The following is a 22324-nucleotide window of genomic DNA, read 5'->3' as shown; positions in this document are numbered from 1 at the left end:
CTTAGCTCAGGACTATGTGCCTACATTAGTGAGTTGCTATAAAACAAAGTCAGGACCACTTTTTAGCTGAAACTTTAACCTCGGGCACAGGGGCTGGTGCCAGCCCAGGCATTTTGGGAGGATGCTCTAATAACAGTAAGAGACTCCTGCACTTTAAAAGTTTGGGTTGTTCTGACTTCAAAGTCTGTCAGTTGTGTCGTCAAACTCAGGAAAGAACCAGCAGCATCAATCCTGTTCCAGCCAACAGCCCTTTCTAAAAGACAAGAGGTTTTATTCTTCTGCATGCTTGGGTTTGCTTTTCTCATACATGCGCATCAAAGCGACTCTCAGGACAGTTTAATGCAGATCATTTTCCCTGAAGGGGAACTAACCAAATATTAAGAGCCAGCACACATGCCAGGGAGTCAATCCAGCTCAGGAAACAGGAGCTTCTCTGTCTGCTGCTTCTTTTGTGACATGGCAAGAAAGAAGCCAGGGTCTGTCCCTCCCTGCAGTTCACTGGGTCACACGGATCATCCCATCTAATAGGAAATGCAGTAGAAAGTTGTACCAAAAAGTGTGCAGAGAAGTACTTGGCACTCCAGCAGCTTGGAATTTCTCTGTTCATTACCCCTCAACATTTAATCAGGGCATGTTACCCTTTTTTAAGCCAAAACTGAAAGCTCAAATGTGAACGTTTCACCAGCCCACGTCCGTTTGTACTTAAAGCCTTTAACCACAAATAACAAAGCAAAGCAGATTAGGAAGATGCAGGCTGCTAACTCTAATGCTGCTACAAAATTCAAGAGTACCCACGAAGCAAGGGGGACAATGGCCATTTTGTTTCAGTTAATTTTGCAAACAAGTGAGAAACAATTCATAGCGAACATTAAGGACATTGAATTACTGTGGAGTACTTTAAAAAGCCTGTGGAAGACTCTGTTGAGGAAAGAGCTGATGGAAACATGTAGTGCATGTATCTTAGGTGTCAGCAGAAAGAAAACATGCTGCTTTCTGCTTCCTTAAAGTTTCTTTCATTTTCTGGAGATAATGATCTTCTCCCTTTTATTTCTTCACAACAAATGTGCACATATGTGCTCCCCCCCATCTCTAAGGCATGTGGAGTAAGATAAATCCTTGCTCAGAAGGGTCTCTGTCCTTGTCAAAACATGAATTTCCACCCCCGGCCAGGGACACAGAACAATATGTTATTGTATGCTTGCATGTGATGCATCGCTTCAGGTGTTAGGTTGCTGGGATCCATTTCCAATTCTTTCAAGCAATATTGTTCATAAGAGAGAATAGGAGAACAAATAAAATTTACAGAGGCTTTTTGTAAACAGATGATACCAAACGGGATGGAAAATATGGACCAGCCTCTGTGCCAGGAAAAAGAACAACAGCATCTCTTCAATGATTTGTACTCACCGCGATCAGGATCTGGAAGGAGCTGTGCATGACCTCGATGTACCGGTACTCCAGGGCGCAGCCGATCACGGAGACGTAGGAATGGCTGTCCAGCCCTTTGATGCCAGACATTGACGCCTCCTTCCTTACGCAGCCAGGACCATTTTCACTCCACCATGACTGGTGCCGGGAGATGTTGAATGTCAAGAGTTCACTGTCCTAAAGAGAAAAGTTTCAGAGATCTCCATAAGAGTGCTGGATATGCTGTCAGGTGGAGGAACCACTTCGCTAGTGGTTCCTGTACCCAGAAAAGAGCTCTGTTTTGGGGTTTGGAGATTAACCTTGCAAATCTAGAAGAAAAAGCTAAATGAGGCAGCACTAAGCACCTTGTCACAGAATCATGTGTTATGGGTCTCTGTGCTCCCCAGCACACAGAACTGAGAAATATGAACTTCATAACCCCAAGGTGAGTTTCAAAACCCAACAGCTCTTCCTCTGTTCCCAGCATTTAACACATCTAACAAGTTCCTTTACGATGCCTGTCTAATTTCCTTCCACACTCTTCACATGTGGTGCTTCTGCTGACCTTACTGACTGTCAGCCTGAGATGAGGTTACCCAGCGGAGCTGAGCTGACCTCTCGGTGATTATTGCAGCTTCTTTTAAACACCTCCCCAGCAACTCCTTATCATCTCTACCCCAAGAGAGGCTTTTTGTTTTGCTCTTCTCATCTTTGCTAATTCAATAATTTAAAACATGCCATGGTGGGGGTTACACACATAGTGTAGGACTTTGGTGTGCAACTGGGAGCTCATTTATAATAAAAATGACAACACTTTCCTCACATTTGGGAAAAAGAGTGGTACTCGCTGGAGCACCCATGAGAGCTTCTGGATTTTGAGCTTACAGGACATGGCAAACCCCTCCCTGCAGATGGTAAAAGATGGCTCAGAACTAGCTCAGATCAGCCACATCACTTCACAGACGGTGTTGAGTGCCGGGTGCCCCAGCAGCCCCACGGTCACTTTGATGCAGAATCAACTCCCCCTTCTGACCACAAAATGGGGCAAGGGCTTGACAGTTTTATTCTAAAGGACACATTATAAAATGGATCAGGCAGAGAATCTGTGTGTCTCTACAGGGTAGAAATAGGTACTGGATATAGACACCCCAGTTAACCATTACTAAAAGTTTTAGCACCAATCCATATATTACTTCACACTGCTCATGCCAGGGTCTTACACAGTCCCTATAGGAAAGAAGTGGCTCCCAGAACAGCAGCAGAGCTTGGGATGTTCAAGCTTCCCAACACGGGAAACATCACATGGCAGCTCCTTTGACTCAGCTCCCTGTAGAGTCAAGAGGGAAAAACAGATTCAAAGCAGCTAATCCAGGCTTCTGCTCCGAATTACCCTCTGGAGAGAAGACTTGTCTCCACAGCCAATATAGGGATCTTGGCCAGGCAGCCCTGCAGATACAATTTTGTGTCTTCATGTTTGTTTCCAGAAGCAAACTTGAGTTACAAGAGCAGAAAAATTGAACGCCAGCCAGAAAACCTGTGACCAGAAACCAACTGCCCTTCTATGCACATTGTGTGGTTCCCTCCACTCCACCACAGATACTCAAAAACAGTTTGCAGAGCCGTTATTAAAATATGCTGCAGGAAGCACATGTTAAGAAATGTGGACAATTAAATGAGAAGACAGCTGCCAAACTGCCGACACAATCACCACAACAGATGGGATGTGTGTTACAGTAGATGGAGAAGGGCACAGAGATGAAGTGTGGCACCGGTGCAAAAGCTGCCTGAATAGCAAAGACAACAGGGAACAACTCTGTTAACAGTTGGGAGTTTAAAGGGAGCTATCTGCATTTTAAAGGCTATAGGGAATAATTATTAGATTGGCATGTACACAATAGTGCAGACAGTACAAGGTGCTGTGCTATCTGCATTTCTAGAAACAGTTTTGCAGCTTCTCACAGTTTTGGCAGAAGAGTCTGGGTTGCTCCCTCTGCTGGGCACTGCTCTTCAGTGGCCCACAGGCATCCCACATACCCACTACATCACATCTTTTCTGCAAAACTTGTTCTTTCTCTCCCAAGTTTGCATGCTCTGAGACATATGATCTTCCCCAGCAAGAGATCTCTGTGCTCTTGCCCTCTCACAAGCCACACACCACTGGTCAGGGAAGGGAAGGGAAGAATCATCTTTCTCACAAAAAGGACTCAATTCCTGCTTATTTGCTTGGGGCTTCCCTCAGTCAGCACAGAAACAAAGCTGTTCCACGGGATCTACTCTTAACCTCCGTCCCCGGAGCTTCCCTCTCCCAGCTCACAGATGGCGCCTTCCCAAACCTTCTGCCTCACTGATGCAAAAAGCCCCTTTGGTGCCTTCTCTGCTCCTTCCAGAGGCATCGATGTGGATTTGGCAAAGTAAGAAACTGGCTGCTTTCCTTCCTGAATCTCCCTTTTGTCAGTCCTTATAGAGTTGGCTCTGGCTTAACTTTGCTGCAGAAGCTGAGCTTGCTTGTGAATTAAGCCTGAAAAAGCAGAGCAGGTGCTGGGCTGGAGGGAGGCAGGTGGAGGAACAGTAGGTCCAAACCAGGATGAACTGCTCTTTGCCTACAGTCACACTTCAGCTCCATTAAAAAAAAAAAAAATATATATATATATATATGTGTGTATATATATACTTCAGTTAAGAACAGATTGGAAAAACTGAGCACATTTGCACATTTGGATTCTAAAAGCACCACAACAACTTACAGACAAGCCATCCATCTCACAGATGTAAAATGGACTCTGATGGCACACGGGGAGTGTGGATGCCCTCACGTTCACAGAGACACCTTTCTGAACAAACGTCTGTCTGAGCACTGCAGGGCACGAGGGCAGCATGAATGAAAGGGTCTCAGCATCCAAAGGGATGTCATTCCTCTGCCTGTGTCCCTGGTTGGGTGTCCTTGGAGGATACCTGGGCTGATGGGGCACAATAAAAGAGCGTTCAAGGAAAAAAATCACTTGATTGAGCTCCAGTTGCTCAGTGCTTGCTGGGAGACTGGCAAAAAAATTCACAGGGTGTCTCCTGCGGTTTGCCAGCTTCATTTGCAAGGAGGTGGTTGAAGATAAATGAAACAACAAAATAGAAGCAGTGTGCTAAAATCAGGAGAGAAACAGTTGCAAGAAAGTTTAGGAAACAGCTGTTTCCCAAAACCTTTCTGCAGCACATTTGAAGTCTAAACACACCGAAATGCTCCCAGAAGGGGTATGCAGGTTGTTAATCATGCCCAGAAGTGAGTCCTGCCGCAGGGGGAGATCTGTGTAACCACACTCCCCCCGGCTCTCGACAGGCTGCTGTTTAAGGGCTATCGCTTCCTCTTTAACCTTCAGCCTGGAGAGAAATATGAGCAAAGAGTGACACCAGCTTCTTCTCAGGAGCATGTTGAAAGCCAGCCAGAAAATCACATATCACTCCAAACTGTTGCAGCACCTGGTTGCCATCCATTTGCTATCAGCGTGAGAGGAAGAAAACAGCACTAAAACTGTAGTACCTGCATTTTATAGGCTATTTTCCCTTCCCAGCCTCACCCCACGGTGTCCCATGGGGAGCTCACACCTACCCCTGACACCCACCGAGCCAGCTGTGCTCCTCTTAAACAGTTTTCTGAAAGCTGTTCTGAAATGGCTTTCTAAGGGATGCTATCAGAGATGATTTTATTTCTTGTTGTTAACAGCTTTCTGAACCACCTCCCCCCAGATTTCCTTAATTATTAGGCAAGCCAGCAAGCTAATGGCTCTGGAAACAAATCGAACCCTGTATGGGAGCCCCTAGAGCAGAATAATTTTAAGTCTTTTTGGTTCTAAATATTTCCTATCAAAACAGGAAACATAACGTTTATCTTTTAGTCATGTGTGCTGAATAGCTGGATACCCTGAGCCAACAGAGAACCACTTTCATTGTTTCCCAGCAGGCTTGTTGACAATGCCACAGCATTTAGAGGCCAAATCCCAGGCTTCCAGTTTCAAAATTCAGATGGAGTTGAGGGACAGTTGTAATCACACATGCATTTATCCATCCTCAGATTATTTTTGCAGGTACAAAGTCATCCCAAAATGCCATCCAGATTCTCTGGAATATAAATAACCCCCCCCATCTGACTAATAAGGGCTGCTTCCATTTCAAGAGGAGATTTAGACCACACCACGGCTCTGGATTCAGATCAAAGCACTGGGTAGTCAAGAGAAAATCTAAAGAAAGGGTAAAAAAACCCAACACACATCCTTCCAAGATGAGTAATTCCAGAGGGAAAAGACAAAGGAATACATTGAAATACACAACACCAATTCCTCAAACCTCTCTGAACATTTCTCAAGTACATGACGAAGAGTCAATCAGAGTGGCAGCTGGACAGACAGATGCTCATATGTCTTAACAGCAGGATTTTAATAATTAACTCAGACCTAGTGGCTGCAGGAGGGACTGTGCTTCACACTCAAGCAAACAGGGAGTAGCTTAACATGTTATTTCAAGCACAGCCTAGAAACTTCAGAGAGCTCCCAACAACTCACCTAACCAAATGGCCAGACAGACAAAGAGAAAAGAGGGTGATGGAACAGACACAGGCCAGGAGGAGGAACAGCAATCTGGAAATTCAGCTGTGACCCCCCATGAGCAGCGGTTAGGCACTTTTGGAGAGGCTGCACTTCCCCCAAGTGTGCTCAGAAGGATGAGCAGAGCAAGTCAGCACCGTGATGCTGCCAAAAGCTGCTCAGAGAAACATCATCTCCCTGCCAGTGCTGAGAAGCAACCCTCCAAACCCAGATTGCTCCATCTCTTGCCTGCTCGTTGGCAAAGCACTTAGAGGAAAGCTGGCATGGGCTTCTTAGACACTTGTGCTGATCCATTTGTGTCTGGCCACCTAACGAAGTTCTGCTTGTTCCATATTCCACACTCTTATTCCTACTAAGAAGAAATTACAAGATAAAAAAGTGACAGGATAGAAAAATCAGGCCAGTTTAGTCCTTCCAGGAAGTAGAGAATAGATTCACAATGCAGGAAAGATAGTTTTCCTTTTCAATAAAAATAACTCATCATAGTTATAACTAGAGGTTAGGAGGCAGATGGTTAGCAAATAGTTATAACTACCCTGAGCAGGTCTGGCCAGAATAGCCATTCTTGGGGTTTCCATAGCCAGGAGAGAGCAAACACTGCTGGAGGAACCTGGAGGGTAAATAAGCACGTCGGGAAGTGTTGGGAAGTGATTCAGCAATTCGACAATGATGCACCTACCAGTCCATAGTCTACTGATGACACAGAGTTTATAACTGGGGGGTCTCTTAACCCCTTTGCCAAATTGCTCGTGGGTTGACATGGGACCTCACCTCAGACCCCACAGCCATGCAGCCCCTGGTTTCTATTTTTTTGATCAGCCGGGCACCCAAAGCAAAGGGGGCATGAGGAGAAGCGTCTGAGCTCCCCTCATAGCCCTGCACGCACCCCGTTCCCCCCACCACTGCACATCCAGATCCAGGCCCCAGAGCACAAAGAATTATTTGCAAGAAGTGCACACAACTGCTTCCACATTTTTTTCATTTCTCCAGGCTTTTTCTAATCTTGTTATAGCAAAAGCACTTGGATCCTTTCTCCTCCTTCTCACCTGACCTGAGTTATCACCTGTTTCAGTTGCACTGGGCTGTCACTACCAGTCATCAAGTTAACAAACTCCATTCTTTCTAGCTCGCTGCCCTCTCTGCATTTTGTCATGATGAATTAGCTGGCTGCTGACAGAGATCTCCCTGGCAGGCTGCCCTTGTCAGGAATACAGAGGGGCGAGCAGGAATGCTGCTCGCCAGGAATCAAAGGAAAAAACAGCACCCAAGACCTTCCTCAGAGCTACCAGCCCCTTGAGGGACGTGCACAGGAGCACAGCCCCGTCCAAAACACTCCCCAGCATCTTCATGCTTAGTCTAGTAGTCAATGAGTTAGTGCTTGCCTGACCAGCTCCATCAGCCTCGCTCCACCAAAGCTGCTCTTCTAATACTTACAAATTCCCTGCTTATTGCCAGGCTAATTACAAGCTTTGACTTTGATTTTTTTATTAGGAACTAAAGGAGAGCTTCTCCCAAGGTCCCGCAGAGATACATGCTCCTCTGCCATTAACCCCCATAGGTGAGGTTTGTCCTTCCAGGGTCTGATCCCAAGACTACAGAGGTCAATAAGACCCCGCAGAGCTCAGCCGGCTTTGGATCAGGTTTCTAGAGATGCAGTAAGAGAGCAACATCACTCTTGAGTCCATCCTGCAAATCTCCATGCTTTCCTACAGAAACCTTCATTCCTGTTTTAAGTCTATCTTCTGTTACCATGTGAAGTTTTGTTTTGCCATTACATAGCCCCAAATAACTTCAGTTAAATAGGAGAAGGAGAAAACAAAGCAGCCTCATGAGCTTTTCTTACAAGACAGCCGTTTTAAATGAAAATAACTCATTAAGAACACAGGCAAGGCTGTAAAGAATTTTACCACCAAATGAGCACAAATACTCTCACATTTTTGCCAGTTGCTGCCAAACTAACAACAGGAATTTCTCACTGCATCTCTAGAGGGAAATCCACTGAGTCGATGACAACTTTTATAGAACTGGGCTGCAGTACAGAAGTTCTCAGTTAGAAGAGTCACCCCATAGGCTAAATAAAGGTTCTCTGTTGGCTTTGCTGAAATGAGCCACAGCACAGAGCAAGGTTATGAGCTGAAGCTCCTCTGTAGCGGAGAAAGGAGTTTGCTGCTCTGTTTGAATTGCAGAACAGCAACCCAATGTGTTATACAGCAGGTTGGGATTAGTAAACACAAGTAATCAGCTGGCTGGAAGCAAACATTGGCTGTCAGAGAAGCTCCCAGGGCAGTTTATCAAGCCAATATTTCCTCCACAGAAGGAAGCTTTTGAACAGTTACATAAAATCCTTTTTTTCACTTGGTCACAGCCAACACAAAGATCGTCTCAGGCTGAGCTTTCAGACCATGAGTAATCACTGTTTTGGCCCAGAACTCTCTCAAAGTTTCTATGGATAATTGAGAAAAGAAATGGAGATTGAGGAATTAGGAAGTTACATTTTCTTATCTGCAAAGGATTTATGCTGTCACTCACAACTTGCTGTAGGCCTGATAAGAAAACCACAGCGCAGTTCCAATTATGACTGCAACTTAGATGTATGACCTGGGAATTTAGGCCAGATGTAGAGTGCTCCAAAATGAACCTGTATCCTATAATTGCTCTGAGTCTGCTAAGATACAGCAACAGTAATTCATTGCTTACAGCCCAGGCTTAATTCAGGACCTGCCTCCCATTTTTGTTATTCCTGACTCACCCCTCATTAAGCAGACAGCAATACTTAGGTTATCTAGTCTTCAAAGAGCTTCACATATTAACTCACAACACCCCTGGCCAAGGGCCGTAAATAAGTACTACTGTATTTAAGAAGGAAGAATTAAGACAGGGAAGCTGTACCACCTGTGAGGCCACATCCAGAGGAGATGCAGCAGCCTCCCCAGCATGCCTCTGCTTAGTTGTCCATCCAGCAGAGAGAAAAGCCTCTCCCAAATGGTGCAATGGGAAATATGTTGTCTGGTTTGGCCACTAGGTCTTTAGCAGCATTAGGAAAACAAAACAAAACAACCCAAAACAAACAACACCACCCAAAAACATCAGGAGCTGGTCAGGTATGGAACTACAGCAAAGTCCTTGGTCCAAGTGAGCCCATACACTCAATCTACTACACAGACCTTACACATCCCACAACTCAGCTCCACCTCCTCAAACACAAAGCCTGGGCCTGACCCATAAATCCTCTACTCACCTTTGAGAGCCCTCCCACTTCTAAGTAAAAGCAGATGATGAAGATGTTCCAGGTGACCCAAATTGCAGTCCAGATGGCGTACTAGAAGGGAATGGAGGGGGGAGAGAGAAGTAATAAATATTAGGAAGTCACTAGAATTAGCTTATATATATATGCGATGCAGCTGGGGGCAGTGAAATGCCCTGAGTCAACACCGCAATTGTTTTATCTTATTTCCCATATGCAGATGGTTCTTTGGCTGATTAGAGACACAGGGGCAGGAGTTTGGAGGGAACAGATGAGCTTCCGCTGTACCTTTGTCCAGCATCTAGTTCTCCCGCTCTGTGTTGTGCAGCATCTCAGGGTTACTTTTGTACTACTAATAATTATCTGAAATCTTCCAAGTTGGAAGTACAGTAGAAGTGCAGCCTTCTGAACAAGCTCAGCACCTCCTGCTTAAATTGTTTCCAATGCTCATGCCTGATTTCCCAAGCGCTTTACTCAGTTCCTCATCATTTGCCATATCCCACCAGAGCAAAGGCTGCGAAAGGCTTTCAATAGCTCTGAACAAAATGGGTGTTACTTACCACCACTATGTAGCGAGGTCTATACTGGATAGTGCCAAAGAGGCCGAGGATAACGATGATGATGTGGAGGAAGTTGGCCAGGATGGGGGCCCACTGGTAGCCCAGGAAATCGAACACTTGCCTCTCTAATGCAGCAAGCTGGAAGGGAGAAGGCAAAGAAGAGTTATAGCTTCTGGGTTCATTCTCAAGGTTTTGACGTGCTCCCTGAGCAAATCACTGCAGCAGCTGAACATACTGCTCCTTTCTCAAAGCAATTTATTGCCTGTGAACCAGGTCAGTAGGACAGAATGTGTGTCTAAATGCCCCCCTTCCACTTCGTACTCATCCCATCTCTTCTGACAGCTAAGTGAATGCAGACCAGTGAGCTCTGGTGCCCGTGTGGGGACACGTCCCCCGTTCTGAACACTTTGCCATGGGGAGGTGGCCCTGGCAGTGGGCAGGGCTGAGCAGCAGGATGGGAACAGCTCAAATGGCTGCAGCAGGACTTTCAGGAGCTCATTTGTCAGAGCCTTCAGCATCACTCCTGACACCCCTCATGTTTCTGCTCTCCAGCACACATCCATCAAAGTGACAGAGAGGAGGAAACTCTCTCCTTCACCTTAACCCCACATAAAATGCTGCCACCCAGCACAGAAATTCTGCAAACACATTGAATTTCTGAGAGGATAGGCTGTGTTCCTCTCCCACACTAACAACATGGTTCAAGGCTAGTACTATGTTCTAGAAATACAACTCCATCACTGCTGAAGTGCTGGGCCTGATTTTTAAATCATATTTGCATAAAGATGTGGTTTTGATCTGTAACCGTCATCTGCGTATCAGCAGCTCACCCGGATCGGAAGGGCTGTGTTATGCACCGAGCTGAAAGAGCATAGGAAACATGCAATTGCATGGAGCCTTTACATCCTCCCCGCCTTTAAACATTATAAGTGAAACAGTGAGTGGAGGGGGCAGAATGGTTCCTGCAGGTTTTTTCCCAGTGCTCAGCCTTACACAGAGAAACCTTTTTGCTTATCTTCACTAAAGTAAAGCATCCAACCTCCCGCCATTGACCAGTGACTTTGCTAGTGCCAAGGCACAGCAGGAGATTTCCCTGTCTCAGTAAGATTTTTAAGCGTGTTTAAGTATCATAGTAATACACTGGGGTTGCATTATTGCATTTCATATGTATTTACACCTAAATAAATCATTACAATTTACTATCGATAGTCATTAATTCAACTAGTAATTAGACGTGAACCATGGATCATCCTAGCCCACTGTGTGCCATCAGCTATGTGACATCTTTTCCTGGCTTGGCTTTTGAATGGCAACTGGGGACCAAGCACTGGAGCATCTGGAATGGCTTGAAGCATTCAAGGATGTGAGTGGTTGCAGGTCCCAGTCAAGCCACGATGAGGGAAGCCACATCTACTAAATGACCATTATTTCTTCTTCCTGCGTCAGCAGGGAAATCACCTTCACACCTCTCTTGGGCTAGGAAGGCATTGCAATTCTCAACTCCACCTTGGAAGTTCAACAAAAATCAGTATTTCAAAGGAATCTAGAGCAGCCCTGGCTAAGGGATATCAGTCCACATGGCAATAAGCAGCTTTCCCTATCTGACACCTCTCTTCACTGGCAAAGGGGTGCAGGGAGTGGGGAGGGAATGGTTGTCAACAAATCTCTCTCTTCTGCGAAATAATGAGTCTTCTTTTTGAAGCAACACACGCTGCCTGGTTCTGATCCATTTGAACCACCTGGAAGATGCTGTGAGATGAGCTGTGTGGCCACACGCGGGGCTGGGACAGGGCAAGTCTGCTCCTTCTGGCGTCCAGCCCGCTCACCCCCAGCACAGCAGGTTTTCTGTATCTCATCTGAAACAGCAGCAATAGGTTAAATGCTTAATCTTTTAGGAGGAGATTAACGCACATACCTTAACGATATCTGGAAATTTGGACTCCTGACTGGCTGGCAGTGGGTCACTTGACTGTGACCGCTTCATCCAATCAGGCATTTAATTGGCTTTGTGCGTTACGTTAACACAGGAGTACGTGCCGCAGAGAGCATCAATTAGCGAGGGGACTCAATTGGGGGGTGTTCTGCAGAGATAACGCTCTGCTCAGCTTCACCTCCTGCCTTCAGGCCCTGAAATGGGAGATAAAGACAGATCCTTCCCTCCTGTGCCTTCTGCCGGGAATTTTCCCACTCAGGCATCCACGTTTGGACAAGTGTTTTCTTCTCACAAACCAACATTTGCCATTAGGGCTGGATAAAAAGGGAACGGCTTGTCCTTCCATAGCTTCATGATGCTTCCTGGCTTGTTTGGACCAGGGAAGACATTGGTTTGTGAAGTGAGAGGTACCCAGCTGTCCTGGAGATGGACCTGCCTATCTGCACTGGTTCAGACTGGGAGCTCCTGGAGAGGTCTCCAGTCTCTGGCCACACTGGATTTTCCCCCCAAGATCCCAGAAATTACCTTCATGTCATACTTCCCTCTTCCTTACTGCAGTCACCCTTGTCTCCAGGTTATTTCTCTTCTGATTTACATTCCTTTGCCACTTTCTCCGCTTTTTTTTTAAATGGTTTTGTGTTCCTGGGAGCTGCAGGTGTGACTGGCGCAGAGATCAGCTGGTTCGGTGGAGGGAGCAGGAGCTGGACCACTCTGCTTTTGTGTGATGTGTGAGTTCACACAAGCTGTTTCCCCATTTATAAAAATAAAAGCAGTTTTCTGCAAGAGGTGTGTTATGACAAGCGTATTTGCTGATGAAACTCTAACACTGTATTATTGACAAGCAGATAGTGAGTCTGTGCTGCAATCCAGCCATCAGAAATGCAGCCTGAAGTTACCTGGGGCTTGTTCCTCTTCCCCCAGGAACCTCACATAATTAAGAAAATATTTGCTAAAAACAAATAGATAAACAACCGTTGCCCTCATTACACTCCAGGTCTATGTGCAGAGCTTATCCATTAATTTCTGCTGAGATTTGCAGGTGAGCAGGACTGACGTTTGTGAGGAGCTGATCTTGATTTGGGGCTGGGATGTAAATAATCTCATGGTGCCCTCCAGATCTGGTTCCTTCAGGCTCAGAAATGGCAGGGTCAGGGTTTGCCCCGCCCTGCAGGTACCAAAATATCTGCACCCTCGTCCCGAACCCCTCCTGGATCCCTCTGGTTGAGCAGGGGAAATGCCGTCTTTGGTGCTGCAGGGTTTTTGCAGGGTAAAGTCCTTGCTGTAGCGTTTTTTACGATGATTCACAAAGCCTATTACATTCTAGAGGTATTGGCTGTAAAGAGAAATTTCACAGATTGTGGCACAGGTTTCAACCCATTCGAAGCTGACAGGACCTTTCCATCAGGAGGGCAAATTTCTCTTCTTTATGACTATTCTTATTAAAAATAGGATTCCTTCTGCTTCTTTTGCTTCTCTAGCCTGCAGAACATTTTTACCTTTCATTCTTTAAATTAAATGATTTGTTGTGGTGCTAAAATCAGAAGAGTTATGGCAGACTTTTCTCTCCTGAAATAAAGCACATTTCTGCTGATCGGAGAGAAACAAGAATAGCAATTGTCAGCCAGGCAAACCAAACAAGCCAAAGGCCTCTCTTGGGCTATCATTCATTTATACAGCCAGGGAAGATAAGAAAGGTAGAGAAGATGCTCTGCAGTTTACAGAGTCCTATCACCCAGTGATGCTGATGAACAAGTCGGAGTCACCTGTAATCCTTTAACTCCCCATCCTTTACAGCCTACTATCAAGGCCCTGTTATCAGCTAGATTTGCTCTTCTTAGTTTATTAAGCTTTTAAAGCCTTTAATCTTATTTGGTTTGGATCTGTGTCTTTCACTACATTTCTGAAATCAATTGTGACACAGAACAACAAATATCACTTTCAAGATGCAGACATGACTTGTACAGGTGCAGGAAAGATGCTCAGAAAGCCCAATGACAGGTACAGATACGCAAAAAACACATCCTGCCTACACACGCACACGTGTCCATATGTATCTGTTCCTGCAAGCAACCTCGCTTTTACATTTTCCAAGTTCAGCTTTAATGAGAGATTTCTCTTTGAAGTTAAGTGTTTGAAATAAATTTAGAAGCACACAATAAATGGGAAAGGCTGATCCTACTGCAATAGACCAGCCAGGACTTAAAGAAGATACTCCTGCAAAAAAGAAGGATAAACGTTTTATCCAGAAATCTAGACAATTTCCCACTGGCCTATAAAAAAGCAAAGTGAAAATTCTGCTTTTCCTTGTCTTTCACTGCTATAAGGACACAGAGCATCACAGGCTGCTCCAGCACCCCTGCTCAGTGCTGCCTTGGACCCCTGTGTGCCCATCTACAGCTTCAATACAGACAAAATTCACTAATTAAACCCCTGTATTGACCTTCTCTCCAGCCTGAAGTGAGAAGGAGCCTCAGCTGCAGCCATCGGAGCCACCGCGCTCCGGGATGTCCAGGGCTCCTGGCCAGTGCCCAATGCTGTGATGCAGTGGTTGGTTTTCTGCCAACCGCTTTGCTTTTTAAGAAGATGCTCTTTGTTTGTCCACTGCGTAAACACCATCGGAGCAGCCAAGACTTTCACTGAAAAAGGTCACGGGTCTTTTCTTGGGGAAAAACTTGTATTGGTTTCCTGAGATATTTTGGCTGGGCAATGGTTGATGGCTGGAGTTCAGGGCAAAGTCACAGTACTGCTGCCTCTGTGAGACATGATATAAGGATGAAAACTGAAGTGCAGCTAGCTGAAACAGCAGGAGGAAACTAAAAAGTCTCAAATGTATAGTTTAAAAATATATCTATTTAGGTTTTGAACACAAATATCTCTATTTTTTGTTCTTTCAAACAGTTTGTTAGACAATACTAAACACCTGTCTGCTCTATTTATTATTATTGATATTAGTATGATATTTATATTATTATACATAGTCTTTCTATACAGTTGTTTTGTGTTTGTAAATGGTGAAACAATGCTAGATCTCAAGAATCCGAAACCCAAGCTGCAGTGGGGTGAAACTATCAGCAGCGAGCAGAAAATTCCCTCTGTGCCAGAGCTGATTCAAGGTGGAGGAGATTTTGTGAGCAGAAAAATTATTAAACAATAAGTCTGCTTTTACCAGAGTGACCGCATCTCTAAGTAAATATTAATGGTTGTAATAGCTGTTTAATTAAGTTTATCTGAAAAAGCAGTTCCCTGAGCCACTGCTTCACATCCCCCTCACCGAGGGGCTCGTTCTGCCGGGTGCCGAGTCCTTGTCTCTTCTAAAGTCAGCATCTCACGTGCTAATGCCCGGTGCATTCACATGAAATCTCATTTTTCTTCAATAAGTGTTGTCAAGGAAACCCTCCTCGGGGCCTTGTGATCCACTGCTCCGTTCCCAGCATCCCTCGCCGAACCACAGAGGTCAAGAGACTAATTGCACAGGAGGTCTCTGTTTGTCACTTTGTTTCTCAGACACCTTTGGTCACTCTGGATACAATAAGCCCCATTCTCTGCTTGGTTTGGTCTGTTTTCTTCACAGAAGCTGCTGAAACCCCCTTTATTCACACAGCCATTAAAGAGGCCTCCAACAGCAGACCTTAGATCTTTAAATCGTTTCTGTTTCAGAAGCAAACTCTGGGCAGCATGATGGCCTGGAGGACCAGTGCCTGCCAAAGGTCCCTGCTGGAGAAGTCCCCATGGCCAGTGTTGAGCCCCACGCCCGGTCTGTGCCCTGCAGCAGGGTCTGGCCACTCCTGGGGTGCTACCCCCCCAGCAAACACAACTTTCAGACAGCACCAAGCTGAGCATCAGGACTTCTCCCACCCCAGCGCCATCCTGTGCAGAGCCTGGGCAAACGTAACCCCTGGCTGTGGTTCAGCACAACTGATGAATCCTAGAGCATCCTGCTGTTAAACACCGTGGTGTTGAGTCCTCACCACCTCCTCCTCCTCCCTGGCCTGGCACCTCTGTGCTGTGGTTTCTCCTCTGCTGGTATCATCCTGCGGGTTGGCAGTGATGCTCTCAGGGGTGCCGCTGCTTTGACCTTGATCCCTACGCTTTCTGCTGCTGAATGCCTTTCAGAAACACCCTAACTACAAAGATACAGTGTTATTCAGTCCCATGTGCCCGAATGCTGCTTAGCATTCCAGGAAAGGCACAATCCTTGCCGAACATAAGGGATGAGGCTGGCACTGAAGCGATGCAGATGATGTTTGTGTCTGGAGTTGAGGCTCTGGCTTCAGAAAGGACTGAGCTTTCCCAGTACATCCCATACAGCCACCAGCCTTGCTCAGCTGAAGATGTGGGCTACACACAAGTATTCACAAACCTCTTAAACCCTTTTTCCCACCTTTAGTGGGAAAACCAGCCGGGATATGCAAGGGCGGCTGGGGTGGGAGGCAGTAGCTGGTAGTGTATTTTCTAGCGAGACTCTAAAGTCTGTGGTCCCCACCACGGCACATCCCCAGGTACAGCACAAGTGTGACAACCCCTCTTCTGCTCCACAACCTTCTCAACGAGGTGAGCAGCAGAACAGTTAATTAGCCAGCTCATATGCCCAGCACTGACTTTCTGAATGGTGCTCAGAGCACAGCTCCCAGGAAAAAAAGGCTGCTTCCTAGGATAAACATTTCAGTAAAATTATTGCCAAGTATTGCCTAAATTTCTCTAATATCAGGGTCAGTTAAGTGCCTGGTGAAGCTTGTGCTCTGTGCACCCCACACAGCCTCTGTCCTGTTTGGTTTTCCTGCACCACACCTTGCCCCAGGGCTCAGACCTCGGGGATGTAAGGAGATGTTTGTGCAGCAGCATCAAACACCCAAGCTGCTCTGTTCCCTTCACTCCTGCATCTCCTGATAGCATCTAAGTACCCAACGCTGCTCTGATTGCTGATTGCCAAGATTAGCAATCAGGCTAAATTAATAAGCAGGTGCTTTTGTGATCCAAGCAAAAAAGCACTCTGACAAGAATGACAAACTTGTTTTATTTCTAACCTGTGTCAACACTTAAACCTAAGTTTCCCAAACATAATTAAATCAATCCGTTGTGCCCACAATGCTCCCCTGTCTCCCCCCCAGCTTTTTTCTCCCTAGTTTCCTAGCTTGGCTTTGGCTCTCCAGCTTTGCAGCAGAGAGATGGGGCACTGGAACGGAGGGGACATGATTCTATTTGCAACAGACATAAAAAAAATGAGTTTCTGCAACAAGTGCCTGACATCTTATCAGCCAGATGCTCTGTAAGGCTCAGCCTTACCCAGGCTCAGGCTCAGCACTTGTGGCAGTCCCAGCTTTCCCTTGGCTCTTGGAGGGAGGACTGATCCCACCTTGTACCAATGACCATGGGCAGACATCCCTGCTGGTGCCCACAAACAGCTTTAGCACTGCGGGGGGACCTTCTCCCACCAGTAGCACAAATTTCCCTGTTGAGTAAAGTATATTAAAGATGTGCCATTAACTCACCAGCCATTTCCCTTGGGAGATCTGCTACCGTTTATGAAGCCATCTAAACACTATAAAGGCCATGAAGCAGAGCAGTGTTGGGAGATCAGCAGGAATTTAATTTTCTAATAGAGAGATTTACTTCCTACCAACAGGGCATTATATTCTGTGATCCCTGCCTCTGCGCAGCCAGGAAGGCTGTCCAAAGTTTGGGCTGGTTCACATGACAGGGATGCAGGAAAAAAATGAAAATACTTAAAAAATAACCAAGGGGTGTGTTGTATAGAGAATATAGCCTATACCCTCTGGACCTGCTATCTTAAGCATTGTCTGCTTAGCAAAGCACTCAGTTTTGCTGCTGCAAGGAGAAAGCAAACACACGCACAGGGCTTGCACAGAAGGTACAAGGCTGGACTGAAGGACTATTTGGGCCAGGACTACCCAGGCTGTCTTCTAATGATGTGGCAATCCAGAGTCTCCCAGATGCGGGAGCAGCAGTTTGGGAACAGTTCAGAGATTCCCATGAACTCTCAAGTGCACTAGAAAGACTTCAGATCATTCAGAGGTTGGACTAAAACTCACAGAACATATAAAGCCCATGAGATACTAGCTGGACTCACTCAGTTTAGACAAAATTATGGTTATGTTTACTATTTTATAGGCATTTACTGCAAACTGCAATTTTATTTTGCCTGTGGTTACCTTGAAGTTGAATTCTGACATTAAATACACTGCTGGGAGCTTCCCAAAGGAGGGAGAAACTCTTGCTTCAGGCTAAAAAAGCCAAGCTCAGTTTTCCTTCTGTCCTGCCCACACACAGCCTGAGAAAGACTTGCTATGTCAGAGGGACATTGAGAACATCCCCTGCCTTCAGCTTTATGAATAAAATGTCCCCTGCAAGTCTCATTCATGGCTGGCACCTGGGGTTACAAAAATGCCTCTTTAAAGACAAAACTCCTGCAGAAAGGCACCTGAAGCCAGGGGAATATGAGGATGAGGGTTTCTTGGTGTCCGTGTAGCATGGCCACCAAAGCCCTGCTTTCTGCAGAGCTCTGTGTGTCCTGAACTCAGCAGGATGCTCCCCAGAATGTGCAGACAAATGGTCCCTGGGTCACTGATCTTTTGTGAAAACCCCAGCAAGCCTTGCTAGATAAAGCTCCCTGCTTTCCCCTTTGCTTGATGGTCCCTGTCCCCCTGCTCCGCACCTTCCACCCATCCCATCCCGCTCTCCCCCAGCTCCTTCCCACACGTTGCACTGGGAGCCCCAGCAGCTGATCCCCTTAATTAGGTCACAAATAGATCACGCGTAAAACATTTGCACCAGCCAGATCCTCTGGGGGAAAAACATGCAAGCTCTGCAAACAGCTCGAGAGAGGAAGGATGCCAGGGCTGAAATATCTCCTTTAAAACTTTGTCTGTAGGAGCCCTGTTTCAGTTTCTGCTCAGCAGCTGGGTCCCTGCTCCCTGACACTGTAGCTGAGTGGTAGTGTTGCTTTAATTTCCTCTTGCTCCTGCTGCAATGCCAGATTGCTTGGATATTCATAAACAGAAGGAGTTTAATGAAAATTATAATTAGAGCCCTGCAGTGCTCTTGCAGGTTCGCCTTTACACTGGGCTGCCTATTTACATTACAAATCAGGCTGGTGTCACTGAGGAGTCTACAGCGATAGAAGGGAATTCATTAAAAGGGAAGCGCAGGGTGGGTGAGAAGTAGGGAAGAAAGAAAATGATATTGTTATTATTAATAATCTAGAAAACTGGCATCTGCCATGGTCTTGCTGCAACTTTGCTCCTAGAAGAAAAGCCCATTTGTAATCATCCTGTGGCAGGAGGAAAGCATAGCCACCCTGAAACTTCCACTGGAAATTACTGCACAAACAGACCCTTTTTCACAAAGCAACTGTTTCTCATGGAAAGCAAGGTGGCAATGGAGACTTTATCCCCCTCACCAGGACACAGAGAAGTTCTCTTGGCACTTCTGCCTCCTCATACCTCACTGTGAAGTTGGGAGGGTGGGTAAGAAGAGACAACATGTGAACCAAAGGGATGCATTTCCCACCATTTTACAGCTTTCCCTTGCCACCTGCCAGCAGCTACACATGATGCTTTTTGCCCCCCCTGTAATGCCATAAGCAGCAGCTCCTGGAGAAAGACAGAAACCCTCATTCCGTGAAGCCGGAGCATCTGCTGCCGTGAGGCAGCGTCCGTCCAGCTGCGGCCTGGGGCTGATGAGAGGAGATCCCGTGGGAACAACATGGAGGCATCTGGGCATCGATGCACAGACACCCAGCAGCACAAACCAGTGTCATCCCAAAAGCAAATCAGTCTCACGGCTTTGATTCTGCTCCTGCTCCTTCTACCAAAGCCCTCCAGCACGGTTGTTCCCATCTATATAGTGGAATTAGAAGTAACCCCTTCATTTTACACAGTGGATAGATAGCCGGACGCTTGGGTTGTATTTGTGAAAAGCTTCTTTAACATTTCACACTAATCATCCCTCATCAGCAGAAACCGCATCATCATTGCAACGCTGCTTTTATTGGATGCCCACCTGCCCATAAAAAGAGGAGGCGTTTTAGGTTGGGGACCTCCCTGTGCCGGTGGCAGCAGCAGCCCCCTCACTTTCCCATTATTTCTAGAAACAGAGAGGTAAACTCACCCACTGCCATGCCTGCATCCCCCCAAATTCAGCCTGACTGATGCTCCAACCAAATCCCACAGTGCCCAGCAAGCGATGCCGATGCTCCCCTCAGCTGTTCATCTTCCCTCACCCTCCTTGCTCAGAGGCCGTAACTTCAGTCTAATAAACAGCTGGGAAGTCAGGGCAGAGCAGATGAGCTAATACTGCAGAAGTGATTGGGTTTATATATCAAAACAGACCCGGGAGACTTTCCACTCTGCACATCATGGTAATATACAGAGTTTCCAGGCAAACCAGAAGCTGGAGGTATTTTAGGAGTTGGGCTGCAAGCGGGTCAAGTGATGTGCTTGCATTTCATGCATGTTGTCTTCAGTATAAAATGACCCATACTGTGATAGCTGAGCTTTAATCATCACTAGGAACACTCTGTTGTTTATGCTTTGCAAAAAAAAACCCACAACCTAACATAAAAATGTGCTGATTTCAGTAACAAAAAAGGACAAAAGAAAATTTATCTCGAAAAACTATAGTTGAAAAAAACATGTAGCCATTTTTCAGCTGAAAAATAAATATCAGTGAAGAAATACAGCCCAGCTCTCCCCTAATGAATGTACCAGCAAACTTCCAGGCCTGTCCTCAAAGCATGAAATGAAAAAGCACTGGGAAGAAAAGAGTATTTTGGACATGAAAAACATTTAGCGGTCCAGGTTCTAGTTCCAGTAAAATGCTTTTGACAGGAAGGGTTTTAAATTGGAACAAACAGGAAAACGACTATTTTGTTACAAATAGGGACTGTCAGAGGCTTTTGGGGTATGGCAGGAATTCTACAATAACCACAGTCCCCATAAAGAACTTCCAGAAAGCTGCTAGAAAATGAATCAATCACTATTTACTTCCATCTTCTGATTGCTTCAATGAAAGGAATCCAATCAGCCATACTTAAATAATTGATTAATTACCTTAGTAATTACAGGTAACAAATCTAGCTTCCCTTGCCTCCCTCCAGACATGTAAACTAGGGATATTTCAATTTTCCAGCCACTTCAGGAGGCAAAGCCAATTTTGTGTGACCCAAGAGGACATCTGAGCTGTCACCTGCATCTCAGGAGTGTCGGGTGATGGAAGTCACTAAACCCATGTTTTTCTCATGCTCGCCATCCCCCGGCATTGCTGTGTTTTCCTGCTACACTTGAGAGGATCTCCATGAAACAAAAGGTTCTTATCAGGGATTTCTTAGCAATACAGAATCATGCTTTAAAAAAAAAAAGCTATGCTTTAACAATATCTCCCACTTGTACTAATGGCATTGACCATATCAGTTTTTGTGCAGCATCCCCTTTGTTTTTGCTCTTCAGTCCAAGTAGATGATGAAATGAGACCCATGACGTTCAATTTGATGGAGACGAGCTGCTGGCTTTCCAACAATGTAAATAAGGATTCAGTGCCTTTTAAAAAGCGTTATTTTTAAAGGAAAGCCCTTTTGAGTGAGGGCTAGAATGGGGTTATTTTCCACATGACCAAGCGTCAAAAAGAAAGCGCAGCCCAGTCCATGCTCTTATCACCCTCTTCGAGTCACCCACTGGATTGATTTGTCACAAGGTGAAATAAGAGCAAGTCCTCAATTTATTATCATTTTCTACTTGTCCTCCTTAATGCAGTTCCTGCCAGGATGAGTTTGCTGTGGGAAAGTGGAATGAAACCAGGCCTTTCACTTTGCTGCTAAATGGGACCAGGGGGAAGCTCTCAGGGGGGAGGGAAAAGCCTTCCTCATTAGAAAGGGAAAATGTGCAACGCAGAGTTTTCATCGGATGCCGCCCAGCCTCCCAATTAGGATGGCTGAGACAAACAGTGGCGTTATTATATGGAACTGTTTATCCAGTGTCACTCAGCCATTGTTTTTTTTTATGAGCATCATTTATCTCTTCTGTTGTGCTACCCAATTTGTTTGCATTTTCAGTCCGGTTGAGTGTCTCGATTTTATTGTATACATTTTTTGGCCTCCCACCAACTGAGTCTCCAATTAAGTTTCCAAGAGTGTTGCACAATGGCCCAGCTCCTCCGGAGCTTCATTTTTCGCATGACGTTTGCATCCCCTTCGTTTCGCGCTGCCCCTGCCCCTCCCCTGCTGACTCCTCAATGGCTCATGGTTTATTCAACAGCAAAGCTGAATTTCTCCCTTTTTTCCCCCTTCCTCCTCTCTTTTAAAATAGAGGCTGGTCAATAGATGCTGCTTTGGCAGCTCTGGAGAACAAAGTTCATTTGCAGCAAATCTTTAGCGGTCACGTCTCTGCAATTTGGTGACCTTGGAGGGATGAACTCTGAACCGTGGGGCAGCAGCTCAGATGTGGGACACTCATGAACTCTTGTGTCTCCTCTGGCCACGAAAGGGGACAAAGCCTTGCCCTCTATTAGCATTTGTCACCAAAGCTCCATCTGCACATGGTCCTGCCTCCCTGCTGCACCCCGTGGAGGTGCCAGACGA

At 45.9% G+C, this 22324-nt stretch overlaps 1 protein-coding gene across 1 annotated transcript in view; it reads right to left on the bottom strand.

Moving 5' to 3' along the window:
• The window catches only part of NKAIN4 (sodium/potassium transporting ATPase interacting 4), a 46927-nt gene that overhangs the window by 14322 nt on the left and 10281 nt on the right, over nt 1-22324 (bottom strand). Inside the window, exons 2-4 of the mRNA XM_082065819.1 lie at nt 9801-9938; nt 9235-9315; nt 1408-1605 (exon numbers count right to left, since the gene is read on the bottom strand). Of these exons, the coding sequence (XP_081921945.1) occupies nt 1408-1605; nt 9235-9315; nt 9801-9938 (417 nt within the window). The remainder of the gene's footprint in view (nt 1-1407; nt 1606-9234; nt 9316-9800; nt 9939-22324) is intronic.

Source organism: Streptopelia decaocto, assembly GCF_964273445.1.
Source record: "Streptopelia decaocto genome assembly, chromosome: 14".
Taxonomy (NCBI): Eukaryota; Metazoa; Chordata; class Aves; order Columbiformes; family Columbidae; genus Streptopelia; species Streptopelia decaocto.
This window is presented reverse-complemented; position numbering and strand designations above follow the sequence as displayed.